This window comes from Pogona vitticeps, chromosome 4, assembly GCF_051106095.1.
Source record: "Pogona vitticeps strain Pit_001003342236 chromosome 4, PviZW2.1, whole genome shotgun sequence".
NCBI classification, from domain to species: domain Eukaryota; kingdom Metazoa; phylum Chordata; class Lepidosauria; order Squamata; family Agamidae; genus Pogona; species Pogona vitticeps.
Window position 1 is genome coordinate 22,074,410 of NC_135786.1, and position 16,815 is coordinate 22,091,224.

The 16,815-nt window shown below is 38.8% G+C and overlaps 1 protein-coding gene across 3 annotated transcripts in view; it reads left to right on the plus strand.

Moving 5' to 3' along the window:
* The window catches only part of B4GALT5 (beta-1,4-galactosyltransferase 5), a 70,526-nt gene extending 61,998 nt beyond the window's left edge, over positions 1–8,528 (plus strand). For all 3 annotated transcript variants that reach the window (XM_072996865.2, XM_020779484.3, XM_020779485.3), the window contains exons 7-9: positions 123–245; positions 1,857–1,958; positions 5,203–8,528. In XM_072996865.2, coding sequence (XP_072852966.1) covers positions 123–245; positions 1,857–1,958; positions 5,203–5,350 — 373 coding nt within the window. In that variant the 3' untranslated portion in view covers positions 5,351–8,528. The remainder of the gene's footprint in view (positions 1–122; positions 246–1,856; positions 1,959–5,202) is intronic.
* Positions 8,529–16,815: the final 8,287 nt, after the last annotated feature.

Sequence of the window (16,815 nt, forward strand, 5' to 3'; positions counted from 1 at the left end):
AGAACAGTGACTAACATTACTGTATTTAAAAGCTGTGAACAGGCAATTCTGTGACCTGTGATGTGTTCTATTGTTGCAACTTAACTAAACTTCGTTTGTTTGTTTTTTACATTTGTATATAGACTTCCTTACAATGAGTTCTTTGGAGGAGTAAGTGGCTTAACTGTGGAGCAATTCCAAAAAATCAATGGCTTTCCAAATGCCTTCTGGGGCTGGGGTGGAGAGGATGATGACCTTTGGAACAGGTACTTTGAATACAGAGGTGGGAGGGAATGGGTTACATGGAAGTTCAAATGCATGGCTCCCCTTCCACTATCAGATTTCCATAAGAGCAGATGAACAAAGATAACTGTGATATAAAAGCATGACAGGATGGTTTAGTTGGTTTATCTATGAAGTGTTTGGGTTGGAGGCATGTCTTGCTGGGCACATACTGTATACACACCCATCTTGGCAGTGCAAACAACCTGCAGGCTTATCATTCCTTTTTAAGTTACTTGGCTCTGCCCCTGCAGTTGCCAGCTTTGCACAATAATAGTAAGAACTGAAAGAAAGCCGTTCTGCCTAAGCCCAAAGCCCTGTCTGTTCCAGAATTCTGTTCTCACAGTGGCCAGTGAGATGGCTGTGAGAAGCCCCTAAACAAGATGAGACATGAGTGCAATATCATTCTCCTCCTCATATTTCCCTGCAATCCTGATTATTAGTCACACATAGCCTTGTTCTCCATGAATTTATCTAATCCCCTTTCAAAGCCATCCAGGTTGGTGGGCATCATAGTACAGATATCTTGTGGTAGCAAATGTCACAGACCCAAATGGGGAAAATGTCTTTTTATCGGCCCTCAATTTCCCACCTTTTGCTTTCAGTAGATGGCCCTTGCTTCCAATGGTGGTGGGGGAATATACCTGGATTTTTTTTTCTTGAAATAACTAGCCCCAATTTTTTGTTGTTTTTCTAACAGAGGAGTTGCTTCAACTACTTGATTATTTGTGTTGCTGGGCTTTTTTGCACCTTTTTCAAGCTGTCCAGCATCCTTGTTGATCACTTTGATAGTTCCCACCTCCTTGTAACTTCTGGAAGAACTTCCATGATTTATGAAATAGTCTTAATCTGTTCCTTTCCATCTCTGCACAGTCTGAGTTTGCTTTCAGAGTGTTTGTTTTCCCTGAGAATGCAGTTTTTCTACAAAGCTTACTTTCTTGAAAATGCAAAATGGGAACAGCAGCACTAACTATAGCTGTGAGCAAAGTTTGGAATTACTCTGTCATAGGTTCTTGTATTTGTCAATCACTGGTTGAAACCCTGTTGGCATAACTTACCTGCGTAAGGGTGATGACATCACTCCTTTGTACAGTTTGTGAATAATGTTGATAGTCTGTCTATTCCCTGATAAATATCTGCCCAGTTTAAAAGTTCAGAAATGTGTCAGATGATTCTTACAAGTCCTCATCATGTGGGAGCCATGGGATGGTAGGAGGACGTCTATCACTACCAAAAATCTCTTCTGCTGGCTGAGTTGTCCTACATTTGTGATTTTCAGTAATGGAAAACTTTCTCCTTTTATACCTTGGCTTCCACACCATGAAATGGATTCTTTGCAAATAAATAAGCTGGAGAAGAGAAGAGGGGAGTCTATATTTAAAAAAATTCCCCCTGCTTGTAGGATGTCAACCAAGGTAGGCAGACATAATCTACTTACAATGGGAATTTAAATGCACCCATTTAGTTAGGTACTTTGTTGGAAGTGCTTGCCTACAAAGCATAGTAAGGTGATAGTTGCTAAAAGTGTGTTGTGCTGGCATATGCTGAAGTTAAAGCAGCTGAGAAATTATTCTCTTCCTCATTTTTTCATCCAGGGTGCATTATGCAGGCTACTTGGTGACTCGACCAGAAGGAGATACAGGGAAATACAAGTCCATTCCCCATCATCATAGGGGTGAAGTGCAGTTCTTAGGAAGGTAAGTGTCAGATATACTTTGTTTTTATGTGCCTTCAAGTCACTTCCAACTTGTGGTGACTCGATGAATTAGTAACCTCCAAAAACTATTATTAATGCCCCTGTCCAGCTCTTGCAAACTTATGGCTCTGGTTTTCTTATTGCGTCAATCCATTTCATTCTCAATCTTTTGCATTTCTTGGTGCCTTCAGTTTTCCCCAGCATTACTGTCTTTTCTAATTAACCTTGTCTTCTCAATCTGTGTCCAGAAATACTTTAGAATTGCTAAATATCCATATCAGTTGCTAGCCTGACTGTTTCTTGCTAAGTCTCCACCCAGTTTTAAAGTTCAGGAGCATGTCAGATTATTCTTACAAGTGTACAATATACCACATTTACTGATGTTTAGAGAGGAATTTTTTTCTCACTCACTCACACACACACACACACACACACACACACACACACACAAATCTCCTCTCTAAACATACTATATATACATATGGTAGGAGCTTGAGTAGAAATGCTCACACTATACAGTACATCTTTGGAGTGGGAATTCTCGCACGTCTATTCATACTCAATATAAAATACTTAGTCTCTGTGGCTCTCTAGTTTAGCTGTCTTTGTCTTCAGACAGCCTTAGCACAAAGCTTCAGAATTCTGCCAAATCTTCAAATATTTCAACTAAATGAAGTGTCTGTTGGTATTATTGTTTCCAAGTAATAGTTCCAGGTTCTTGTTCAAAGCACAGTACTGTAGGTCTGTCCTGAATATTGGTTTCATTGTCATTTGCCTCATCATCACAGTAGTCCACAGTGCTTCATTAATTGGGTAGTGTGTCTTTGTGAATGCCATTTCATACAGTATAGTCGTATTAAAAAATGCCCCCTCTGGCCATTTGTAATAAAATCAGTGTGAGTTTTGCAGTTATACAGTACTATTACAGGCAGTCTGTACATCCTTCTTTTCAGATCTGAGGTAAGTCTGCGTTATCATTGTGCAACACTCAATTATTGTGTTGGGCAGAAGAAGCCAGCAGTAAGACTGACCAGAGTAAACATCATCATTACCTTCTCCCTTAAAATCTCTCATCCAGATCAGAGCCAACTGTTCATATCTTGCAAAATGAGCTGTAATCAGATCCTGAGTATTCAGTGTTACTGCCATTACAGTGACCTCTGTCCTTGTTTGTTCTACATTGCTGATGTGCTAGAGTTTGTGCCTATGTCAGTCTATGTGTGCAGTGGAGCCTATTTGAGTTTGTACGAAATGCAAAACAATTTTTCTCCTGTGGAGGCAATTTGTGACTACACTGCCTGCCTTACACCATTTTCCCCTTTACATTGCTTAATGGAACTTTTGGATCATTTTCAGATTTTTCACAGTTAGAAAGGTCTGAGTTTCACTTCATTTTTTTAAAAGCATAACTGAAAGTTTTAATATGATAATACTTTTAATTTCCTCAAGCATTCAAATGTCCTTTCTGGCTTGCAGTCTCAGGCCTTTTTCTCACATTACAGCTTAGGTTAATCAGATCTTCTTGTGGTTTTAAGAGCATCCTTTTGGCCCAGGTCTCTACAATGACTGTATTTTGAATGTGGTTCTCAGTGGGAAGCTAAAATATCTTCCATAGCGCTGGTCCTCATGATTTCTTGGAGGTAACTATACGCTTGCTGCAAGGTCGAAAGATCAGCAGTTTGAATCCGTGCGACAGAGTGAACTCCCATCTGCTTGTCCCAGCTCCTGCCAACCTAGTACTTCGAAATCATGTAAAAATGCAAGTAGATAAATAGGTATCACTAAGGTGGGAAGGTAACAGCGTTCTGTGTCTAGTCACATTGGCCACGTGACCACAGAAACTGTCTATGGACAAACGCTGGCTCTATGGCTTGGAAACGGACTGCCCCCTAGAGTCGGACACGACTGGACTAAATGTCAAGGGGAACCTTTACCTTTACCTTAAGTGCAGTATAATGCCAGTTGCTGTTAAATACAAGAGATGGTGATAAAGACATAAATAAAGTTTCTAAAATTGTGTTTTTATGCTAGGTTGGGCCTTTCAGACTTGTGGGGATCTATCTTTCTTTGTTAGCGTTTTATCTACCAGCTGTTGAGTCCAGATACAAAATAATGGTGCAGTTATAGAGCCCAGAAACAAAAGGCACTAAAAAGTATAGAAGGAGGATGTTTCTGAATATCTGCCTAGCCCAAAAATTTATAATCAGTACCAGTATCAGGCCCTTTAGACTTTTCAGTGCACAAAGATATTCTTGATTTCCCCAAGAACTTGAACACTTAAAACAAGAGGAGGGGAGAGCTTTTTCATCGCCATTGTTATTAAACAAATGAGAATTGGAAACTTGCTGGTACTACAAATCATCTAGCGATCTTCCAGTAGACCCAAATCTACATTCTGCCCATCCCTAATTTAATATAGTATGTGTAATAATTGTAATTGTAATGTACCGTTGAAGTTAAGCACAGAACAAGCCTGTACTACACAAGGTGTCCTGGGCTGCTTTCCAACCTCCTCTTTTTCCTGAGCAGCCATTTGATAGAATGAAATAAACACACACATACTTTTTTGCCTCCTAGTTTTCATTGCATTCTTGCAGTTGGCAAACAGATGTTGTGCTTAATTCCTGAAGTCAGAGCAGCTTCCTACTAACCCAGATGACTGTGGGTTGGTTTTGATTGTGTATTAAAGGGCAGCATGTAGTATCCAGAGCCTCGGCCATTGAATACCTTGTGTTCTTTTGAACCTAAGTCCTAAGTTTTTATGAAATAACTGAATGATTGATACCAAGGTCCCATTATAGGGTCCCGTCCCATCCTGCCTCCCCCCCCCCAAATCCATGGGTATTGTTCTATACCAGGAAAACTCTGGTACTGTGTAGTACTATGAATGGTTTTTAAAGTCCGGTTATAAGTGCAAGACATTGTTAAACAGGCTAATAGTTCCAGACAAAGTATTTTTGTCAGGAGGTGGGCTTTTAGTTACATTGTTTTCATGCTATAGTGTATCTGAGAATATAAACTCAATTGGTGTATAAAAATACTACTCGGTATGCTTATCTGAGATTTTAGTTCCCTCTTATAGTGAATAGTATTATTTCTAGAAAAGCAATAACATATTTAGAGGCAGGAGGTCATCTTATAAGAAACAACGATGCTGACTATGTAGATTTCTGTGAGTGGATCTGTTATCTTGAATTTTGAACCACACTGGCCTTAACGACTTCCAACTTTCTTCTTTTCATTAGGTATGCGCTGCTGAGAAAGTCCAAAGAGAGGCAAGAACTAGACGGTCTCAATAACTTGAACTATTTTCCAAATATTACATATGACGCCTTGTATAAAAACATAACTGTCAATCTTACACCAGAGCTGGCTCTGGTGAATGAATACTAGGAAAATATGAAAGAAAAAGACATGTTGAGATATTGTTTTGTAAGTGTCTCCTGGACAAAAAGAAAATCTTGTATCTAATGAAGGATCACAGTATTTTGAAGAATAATACTCAAAAGCACGCACACAGATCGTCAGACTGTAGACTCATTCAGACTGTGGAGCGAGCTTGGACTTCACTTGCTTTTGGGTTTCTTTTTTTAAAGAACAGTGGTGTGACCTGCTGCTTTTGTCCAAGCATTCCATCTCCTTGAACAATCTCCAGTACCAAACTGTGATTAAATGTGCTTTTCTGCTCATGAAACCAGTTTGGCTGAAAAGGACGCTCTGGGCTTCTTGACTTGGATGCTGGAAGCTATCCTGTAGGCAGTAGCGCCTTAATGGGAGATGAACTGCTACCTAACAATGATATCATTCTCTACATTTGTGTTTGTATTGGTTTTCTAATTGACCTGCTTGAAGAAGAAAATATATATAAATATATGTACAGAAAAGAATCACTTCTTAAAGAAGTGTAGGTGTAAATAAGCTGTATAAATTGCTTTCCTTTTTTTATTTTAAAAAATTATTTTACAATTCAAAACTGAAGTGAAGGTTTACAACTTAACTCAAGTAAGCCCCCGCCTGTTCAAGCACTTCAGCACATTATGATGACATTCATGTAGGTAATTCACTTTGGGTCTTCTTCCTAGTTGCTGTCAGGATTGTGACCTTGTCCTCAGCTTCTGAAGCTTAACAAATGGAAGCCATAGCAGTGCTTATTGGGGGGGAGAGAAATCTTGCTTCAGGAGCAGGGATTCTGTTTGTAAAAGAACTGAAGCTAATCTTGGACAGCTTAAAATCATACAGGCTTTCAATTTTTTTCACTGATCCATCAAATTTTGCCATATATCCCATAGTAGCAATGAAACATCAAGAAAAAAGCAGATTTTATATAGCATCAATTTTATAAGGGACAGGTTCTCAAAAAATGTCAAAATCTCCACTTGTTCCTCTTATCCACACATTTCCATTCAGACTTAAGTCTGCAAATATTAAATGTGTCTTTGGAGGAAGTCCTACAGTGATTGATGGAGCTTAATATTTGATGGGCAGCTGGTTATGAATAGTATTTTGATATATTTATTGTGTAGATGAAACTGTACACTGAACTAATATAGGCTAAAATTGTAGGTTAGAGCTCTTGGTTATCATTATTAACCAGAGGAAGAGTTGCACAAGTACAAATACTGGGATAAATATATCTAGACTCCAAATCATAATTATATGAATGAAGGGCATTGAGATTAGTTCAGGGGAAAACCCTGAGTATAGGACAGAAGTGCTTGGTCCATATCCCCCATCCAGTTTCAGAAATCCACATCTTTTCTGAAACTCATTTTAGATTTGTGCCTTTTGTTTTTTGTTTTTGCTTTTGTTTTTGCTTTTGTTGATTTTGCCCCCCCCCCCGTTTGAAACCAATCCATTTGTTTATATAATGGACAGACTCCTATTGATTATTATGTTGGCATAGGTGCCGTGGCATAAATTGCAGTGGCAAATTGCTCCTAGTTAACTAGTTGCTACTTATACTCTTTGTTTTGTGCCAAGATACACAACTGGTGAGTGGATGATGAGGAATAGAAGCAGCTATTCATTAACTTGTAGCAATTCATGATTGCAATTTACCATTTCACTTAATGCAGATGTAAATAACTAGTAGGATTTTGGCCAGTGTGTACAAGTTTTTTGTTTTTTTATTTTGGCCTAGGGCCTATAATTCTGGTAAATGTTGAATTGCTTCTTAAGATATATATTATATATTTATAGACACAGATTGTGAGTACTTAATGTGAAAAGTACTTCAGTTTCTTTTACTACATTGTTGCCTTCAATTTCGTTAACTTGCATAGTTTACACATAGTTTTTTGGGTTCTGTGGATGTATGACCCCCCATATACATTGATTGTGGGTGTGACTAACCAGGCCTATTTTTTTGTATCTCAGAAGAGTTATACGTGTGAGTGTATGTGTGTGTTTGCTTTATCAGCCGATATGAAAGAGCAGCTAGCCTGCCCTTGAGAGTGCTGATGTGTGCTTTAAAATATTTCATAAAGGAATCTTTCATGGCTGCTGCAAAGGTAAGACTTTGTCTTTTTTTCCTTTTCCTTCTTTAATGGCGCATATAGCAATAAAGACCCCTCCGTTTTAATATTTTTCATGCCTGGATAACATCGATACTTTCATTTCTTAGTCCTTATTTTAAACCCAGAAACCTGGGAGGAACCAACAGTTTTATTTGATGGTGCTTCAGTTGAGGAATGTATTTCAAACTATCTGAATTCAAGGTCACATGTACATATGCCCAGACAAACTTAAGGCTATCTTGCAGTTCAAATCTTCAGACTGTCAAGGTAGACCATCTCTGTATTATACTTTCTCTTGTTAGATGAGAAGAGGAATAATCTCTGCTCAGAAATGCACTTGTAAAAGATTGGAATGAAAGAGCCCATTTCACTTCTTAATCAATGGGTTTGTGGGGGTTTTTTTGTTTGTTGTTTTGTTTGGTTTTTTGATTTATTTTTTTAATATGGAGTGTCTTTGAAATGTGCACTGTTACTCCTTATCAGCTAAGTCAAATACTGTATAGTAAATGTAATTGTTGAAAACATAACTGTCAAGCGCATGTGATATGATGTTTTTTTAAATCATTTTAAAAACTGTACATTGGCAGCTGAAATTTCAACAATACCACTGCTCCCCATCTTCATGGCACTGTGTCAGCAAACTGTTAAGGGGGCAGAGCACTATGATAAAATGTGTATGTTTTTGTATGAGCCATGTGGGTCTTTATTTGCTACAATATTTGTTTCAAAATCAGTAACTTTTTGTAAAAGCTCCTTTGAATGAGTTTACCAGCTGAGTGACCACCATGCATTTCCAAACAACTACTGTCAAAGATACTATTAAATCATATGTAACTTTGTTTCATCCTATTGTTTTGAGCTTGCTCTTATGTTTTCTATCAGGTGCCAGGGTTACATTTTTGCACTGAAATCTAGTGTTTTGAAACACACACAATTTTCAGCAAAGCAATCCATTTTGTCATTACATTTATTTACCCATGTGTTTGTACATTTTTGTATTTGTTAATTTATGAATGATTTTTTCAGTAAAAGGAATACATATTCAAGAACCAGGAGACTGTAGTGATTGTGCTTTATTTATGGAGATAATATGTAACATGCAAGTTGAGCCAGGTTTTCAGGCAAGCCTTTATGTATCAGTCAGTGAACAGTTGTTTTTGAAAAGTAGATAACGCTCTCCTATATCATTCTTCCTCCTCCCTTATGTTACATAAAATAACATTTGAACACTCAACATTTAATTTTGTAAATCAACAACTGCCTCCTGTTTGTGTTAAAAGATGCATGTACATACACCCAGTAAATGATCCTGTATTTGTCAGAGAAGTTGTTTGGATAATAATTCTCATGCCGTTTGTGAAACAAAGAATGGTCAAAATTCTGTTGGCGTTAAGTTAAAAAAGCTGGATGATGTCATCATCCAGCAAAGGGAATATTTAATTGAAATCACTTGGAAGACTCTTATCCCTCTGTTTCAGGTTCTGAAGCTCCCTTGGGGAAGTCTTTGGGCATCTTGGATGGAGAACCTTTAACTGCTTTTCTAAAAAAACAACCAACCACCAGTAGTGGTCCAAATCTTGGTGCTGGCAGTCTGGTGGCAGCTTTTTTCATTATTGAAGGCTGTCCCCCTCCCCCATCATGATGCTCCTAAAGGCTTCCCCCAGTGCAAATGGGAACACTAGGGAGTCTCAGAACCTGAAATAGCTATAGGAAGCTTTCAATTCATTTGAATTATTCCACTTTCCATATGATCACATCATCTGGCTCTGTGATGTAACTACATCCACAAGATTGTTTGGATAACTTTGCACACCAGTCAAAGCTTTCTGCTTTAATTTTACCCATATTTAGAACTTAGTAGAATACAAATGTAGATGTGTATCAAAAGCGGCATGAAAGCTACCAAATACCCCACTAGAAAAATGCATCCTTGGGCATAAGTCACAGTATTCAGGAAACAAGGCACATTTCATCTTTCCTTCTCTCCTTTTGGTCTGCAAAAACTGCAGTTCAGCTGGTTCTAAATTTTTAACCAGGAAGTACATCAAGGTACATAAAGATTTGATTCTTTGCTCCCAAGCAGGTAGAAAGGTATAACCAGAAATATCTCAAAGCTATCTATGGATACAATTAATTTTAAGATGTATTTAAGTTTAACACAAAGAACATGTTTTTTTTGTGATAGTACAATGCTTAAGGGAGAGACTGGTTGATTCTTCTTGTGTTTCTCCTGATTGCTTTGGAAGTAGGTGAAACCAGTATGCATACCAAGCATTGAATAAATTCTTCCTACCAAACAAAACATTAAGGCTCCCATTTGTCATAATGTAAGTGTGAGGAAAAGAGTGAATTTATATGGGTAATGGTCATACCCATATAAATTTGATAAGCCCGTTTGTGGTAGAAATGTGTGAAGGAATTCAGAGGAAACTTAAAATTTGACAAAACCGTCAATACATCATTTCAGAACTGATAGACAATAAACAGTTCATTGTTGTGGTCTCTGTGAATCACACATTTGTTTAAATTATTTAAAATATTTTCACCTCATCTTTCTCCTTAAGAAGGACCCAAGGTGGCTTACATAATGAAAAACACAATATTTAAAGCTAAGAACAATAAGTATACAGATTTGAAAAAGCATCAAACAAATACCACACAAAATACCACATCAAAACACATTCAAAGCAGTAAGGCACAACAATCCAATTAAGAACCCCACTCAAGGAGCCAGTCATTAAGGGAGTTTGGCACAGCTGACTCAGACTCTTCCAAAGGTAAAAGGAAAATGTTTTTGGTGGGAGTCCTGACCATCATGCCTGCTGATATAAACATGTGTGCCTCCTGTCTAGCTTCAGTTCTCTTTGGTCCACTACTTCATCAGCAGTAGTCTTCTCCATCCACCACGCTACTGAACCTCACCTTAATTTGGCACTGGTTCATCTCCTGCACTATCCAACTTCAAGTAATCCAAAGCCTTTCCCTGCCATTCTTCCATGTTTAGTAGGCTGCCATTTCCACTTATTGCCCTCAACCATAAGGGCACTCATGGTTCTTGCTTCCACCAATCAAAATGTTCCTCTGGGGCTTCTGACACCTCTTTCTGTCCCCAGTTACTCCACCTTTCCCAATTGGAAAAAGCACCCAATTGGAGCCCATGTTTCTTCCTGACAAGACTTCAAGGCTATATGTTTGAACCGATAGCAACCTGTGACATACGTGCCATTTCTTTCAAGGTAACCTTTCAAGTCACTGCCACTTCAGCCCATTGGGCCATGACCATTGCCCTTTTCTGGACTTCCTCCGACCATATCACATTCTTCCCTAAACTGGTTTCTCGCTTCCACTGAGGACAAGACATTTTCTTCCCCACTTCCTACCCTACCCTAGTCTCATTCCACTCAGTATCTGTCATAAGAGCATTAAGATTTTTACACCTAAAGGGGGTGCTACTTCTAACAAATCTCTCACCTCTTTGTCACCAATGGCCATGGTAAGAAGGGGCTTCCCATCTGCCCAGCAACTTCCAAAGTGGAGCATAGCCACTATTTGTTCCACATACAACCTAATCTACTGTAATCCACAAGAGCCATGACGTCTTCCACAGTCTAGATACATGGCATCTTGCTGAAAGCAGTGTGCCATTTTGTCACATTTATTTTGTCTGGCATCATTGACTAGATCTCTAAGCTGGCCAGGAAGCTTTCTATGGCTCCACAGTCTTATCTTCAGTACTATGATGACACCCACCACCTGGTAAGTCAACTTGCTAAGCACTCATATATGTCTGATGCACAGAGACCACAAAGAAGAACAGATTACTTACCTGTAACTTGGATTCTTTATGTGGTCATATGTGCATTCACACATCTCACCATCCTGCTCTCCAGAAGGTTTGCTCTTTACTCTTACAGCTACCATTCAGAAGTAGACTTCTAGAATTGAGGCTAGCTGGGAGCCCTACTTATTCATACCGGTGGCTCACCCAAGTGGCTATTGATTTAGTTTGGGAAGGGTTCTAGAGGGCTGCACATGGACAAGATAAATCTCTTGTGTGCAAATATACAGATGGCCACTCAAAGAACCAGTTACAAGTAAGCAACCTGTTGTTTCTTGAACTCTTCAAAGCCTCTGCAAAGTGTTTGCTCAGTTAAATATTTCTATCCTTTTCAGGAAATGGGGTAGGAATGAGACTCTTGAGCTCTCTAAGGCCTCTGCAAGACCCTAAAGAAAGGCAGTGAGGTCCTGCTGTTGACTGTGAGTGGGAACAGGAGATAGTTATAAACTGGAGAAAACATCTCACCCAGAGTTACTGTGAACTGGTTGGAATCATGAAGAGGTATGCCATTTGTATTGCTATTTTTTTAGAGTGAAGGAGCTATACAATTATTATTATTATTATTATTATTATTATTATTATTATTATTATTATTATTATTATTATTATTATTATTATTATTATTATTATTATTATTATTATTATTATTATTATTATTTTATTTTTATTTTTATTTTTATTTTTATTTTTATTTTTATTTTTATTTTTATTTTTATTTTTATTTATTTTATTTTATTTATTTATTTATTTATTTATTTATTTATTTCTAAAAAAATTTTTGCAGGACTGATTTGGGAAAGAATGTAACAGACAATTCATTGCCTGAAAAATTTAACTGTGTTAATTTAGAGATGAAGAGCTGGAAGGGACCCTATGGATCACTGGAGCCAGCCAGTGTCACAGAGGCACAGTGGAGCATTGAACTACTACCTCTGACTGCACGGCCAGATGCCTAAACCACTGAGCTATCCAGCAGCTATGAATGGGGTAGTTTGAAAGAATACTGTTTCTATATTTGCTCATTCTTGGCATTCCCCTTTCTATGGTCATGGCAAAGGTTGTGCTCTTAACTCTAGTTTAATTTCACCTTCTGGCTTATCCATGGCAACACATTTAAATCAGCTATAAGCAGCATGTTTCTTCCTTAACTGAAGATTACTTTCTTTGTTTCCTGTAGGAAATTCTCTAAGGCTGATGTCATAATTGGACCTGTTGTCCTTTTCCTCCCTTAACCAGTCTTCAAGTTGAATTTCTACATTATCCAGAGGGAGCTGAAATAGTCAATAATTAGCAGAGGTAGAATTGCACTAGCTAGAACAGATGATTGGGGAGTAGAAAACTACTGGCAGGTGTTGAAACCACATCCTCGAAGCTGGGAATTCCTGTGGCAATGTAGGGGTTACTTCTATGAATCAGCTAGGCAAATCCCAGTGTAAAATCTCACACTTGATATGAGTTCAGTGCCTTGCTTAGCTGGGTGGACAAAGAGCAACCGTCCAGATGTTGGACTGTAGCTCCCAACATTTCTCACCATTAAGTGTGCTGACTAGGGTTGGTAAGAGTTGTAGCCAAATAATGTCTGGAGAGCTACATGTACTTTATCCTTGCATTAAAGCAAGCCACATCGCTCAAGCACAGGATCTTTCTCTGGCTCACCTATGTCAGTGTTGTTTACTGTTCATTGATAGTGGCTCCCAAGATTTCAGTGTTTCCCAGCCCTACCTTAGAATTGAACCTGGGATTTTTTTGCATGCAAAGTGCCTAATTCATCAGCCCCCTTGATATATTTTATTTTATTTAAAATATTTTTGCCCACATGTCTCCTTTAAAAAGGATGCAAGGTGGCTTAAATAATTAAAACATATTAAAAACTAAAACCAGTAAATTGTTTAAAAGGAATTAAATAAACATATTTTACAAGTTAGGTAAATGTATTAAAGCAGATTGAAAAGCAACAAAAATATGAACAATCCCATTTAAAAACCTCTCTTAGACAGCCAGTTATTTGGAAAAGCATGGCTGAAGAGAAAGGTTCACCTACTTGCTGAAGAATAGCAAAGATGTGGCCAGCCTGGCCTCCCCTGATAAATTGTTCCCGGGTCTTGGAGCAGCAGCAGAAAAGGCCATCTGCTATACCCCCACCAAACATACCTGTGAGGGTAGTGGGAGTGAGAGAAAGGCCTGACCAATGTTCTTAACATCCAGGGAGGCTCACAAAGGGAGATGCAGTTATCAAGATAGCGTGGATCCATTTAGGCCTTCATAGGTTAAACTAATAATGTGAATTGTTTCCAGAACCAGATCTGCAGCCAATGGAGCTGGTATAACAGGGAAATTATGTGATCCTTGTAGCCAGCCCCAGTTATCAATCTGGTTGCAGTGTCTAGGATTCACTGAAGTTTCTGAACACTTTCCAGTGTTCATCACATTGCAGTAATTCAGCTGGGATGTAACTAAGGCTTGTGTCACTGTGGCCAGATGAGACATCTCCAGGAAGAGGCGCAGCTAGCACACCAGTTTTAATTGTACAGATACATTCCTGGCCACCACTAAAACCTGGGCATCCAGGCTCAGGGATGAATCCGGGAGCAACCCCAAGCTGCACATCCGTTTTCAAGGGGAGTGTAACTCCATCCAACTCTGGTTGCATCCCTGTTCCTTTTGACCAACCAGGAGCACCTCTTTTCTTGACCAAATGCTTTAAATCAGATTAAGTTACGTAAATTATGACAGATTTGTGGTCTGACTTAATTTAGTCTGTTCTGCTTGGTTAACAGTTTCTCATGTTATTCTCTCACTTTTTAATTAGTGACAGAACAGAAACATGAAATCAGCTGGTTCAGTATAATCTGTCCAGCTCATAATACTGAGCTACTTTGTAAATTCTGAGTGAACTTGTTTTTTGGCACATCTGAATAAGTTATTAAATGCTAGCTGTTTACACTCTGTGACGCTTACACTGATTGCTGTGGATTATTTGACCACTCCATCCAGTTGTGCAGCCTTTTGTTTAATGAAGATCTGCTCTGTTTGGTTCATTAGATTCACCACTTTCTTATGAACATTTAGTGTGGTACACTGTCAGTTCTCTTTCTCCAACATTTGAATTTCTAATACAGTGGTGCCTTGCTTAACGATTGCCCTGCATTATGATGAATCCACTTTATGACGATCTTTTTGCGATCACAATTGTGATCGCAAAATGATGGTCTAAATGGGGGAATTTTGGTTAGCAATGATCGGTTCCCTGCTTTGGGAACCGATTTTCGCTTTATGACGATCAAAAACAGCTGATCGTCGGGTTTTCAAAATGGCGGCTGGGTGCTTAAAATGGCTCTCCGCTGTGCTTAGGGATGGATTCCTCACTATACAGGCAGCAAAAATGGCCGCCGTATGGAGGATCTTCGCTGGACGGTGAGTTTTTACCCCATTGGAACGCACTGAATGGGTTTCAGTGCGTTTCAATGGGGTTTTTAATTTTGCTTTACGATGTTTTCACTTAACAGCGATTTTCCTAGAACTGATTATCGTCGTTAAGCGAGGCACCACTGTACCCATTTTTTTAAAATCATATTGAATATGAAGAAATGTGTGGACTTTGGTACATTTCTTTTTTAAAAAATGAAAGGAAGATATGAATTCCAGTGGCCAAATCCAAGAGGTATAGGTATTACTGTACAGAGACGACCATGCTGAAACCATTGACCATTGGTGGTCCAAGTTTTCCTGCCACTTGTAGCTGGAAAGGTGCTGCCACCAGCAGCAGCTTTGTGTGCATGCATATGCCCACACTGATGCCACTGTCAGGCCTCCCTTTCAGTATATTAGCCCTACTCCGGTGTTCTTAAACCTACATACAATGCGAAGTGCACACTAGCTCTATCGCCCTCTGTTATTGCTTTGGCTGTGCAAAATTTACAATCTGGGGAGGGGGAGATGGTATCTGTGTAGACTCACTCTGTAGTTCAGCGGTTAAACTGCAGTCCTGTAGTCAAGCCTCTGTTCACAAGCTGAGTTCAATCCTGACAGGTTCAGGTACCTGACTTAAAGCTGACTCAGCCTTCCATCCTTCTGAGGTCGTTAAAATGAGTACCCAGTTTGGTGAGGGCAGCGGCAAAGTGTTTCTTGCATAATTATGTTGTAAACCACCCAGAGAGTGCTTTAGCATTATGGGGCAGTATATATGTCGAAATAACAACTCCAATATGAGCCAGAACATTGGGGGGGGGGGGAGAATGCAGGTTTGGCTCATATGGAGAACTTGTGTGGAGAGAAGATCTTTCTCCTCTTTAGACTATCACATTTTTTTGTAATGAAACCACATAAGAGGAAAAGGCTAGTGTGTGAGTCACAGAATAGGGTTATTAACAGACAAACTGTTTTTTTTTCTTTGATATTTAAGATGCAGCATAGTAGCTAGGATGAGTAAATGCTGTATAATGGTCGCAGTGTTGATTTGATGGGTGAGACCTAGGATAAAATCCCTGCTTAGTAACAAAACTTTTCCTAGGCATCTTTGGATCTGTTGTAGACTATGACAAGAGTGGACTTCTAGTGAGGAGATACAATAAGCACATACAGAGAACCCTGTGTGTGCTTCACAATGAATGAGTTGCAAACGAAGACAGACGGGGTTCCCCCCCCCCCACCTTGCTGTGCAAGTATCTCATCAAAATTTAGAATTGCATGTTCATTGCTATGGTATTCGTGGTTGCTTACCTGCCCAGTCTATAGTGATTCCAACATTGAATGGATGTTATCTTCGTAAGATTTCTATTCAATCACTTCTCCCTTCTGAAACCTTTTTGTAACTGATCATTTTGTTCAGTAAGTATTGTCCTTTTAATGATGTAAGCCACTTTGGGTCCTTTTAAGAAGAAAGGTGAGCTAAAAATATTTTAAATAAATAAAATAGATAAAAATTTCCATGTCCTGCTCCTCTACATTCCAGTAGTAGGCACAGTAGCTTTTTTCCATTGCCTTGTCAATACTTGATGTGTTAAATTTGCACCACTACTGCTTGACGTTGTTGGAAAAATAAAATCTTTCATGCATCCCATATAACACTGGGTTTCTGTGGGGAACAGGTACAGTATCTACCATTAGAAGACCAGATGGGTGGGGTATAAATCAAATAAATAAAATAAAATAAAATAAAGGGTCTTTTTTCTCATTTCTGTTTTTCAGCCCACCACTTCCTTCCTGATCCTTTCCTGACTGCCTTTCCTCCTCCATTTTCTGCTGTCCAAGAGTAGAAATGTGGAGAGGTAGCTTCATGCTATATATACAAAAGAACAAAGCCATGAAATGTAAGCAAATGCTCGATGTTTCTTTCTTCCTTTCACAAGGGTTGAGACTAGGCAGATCCCGGCATACTTTTCTGTGCACTAAAAACACAACCACTAAATTCCAAAAGATTTTCTCTCCAAAATGTATTTTGCCAAAAACCTCAAAGTCCTATGAAAGGGGACAGTTGGATCTACCCTGCCATGTAGATCCTATCA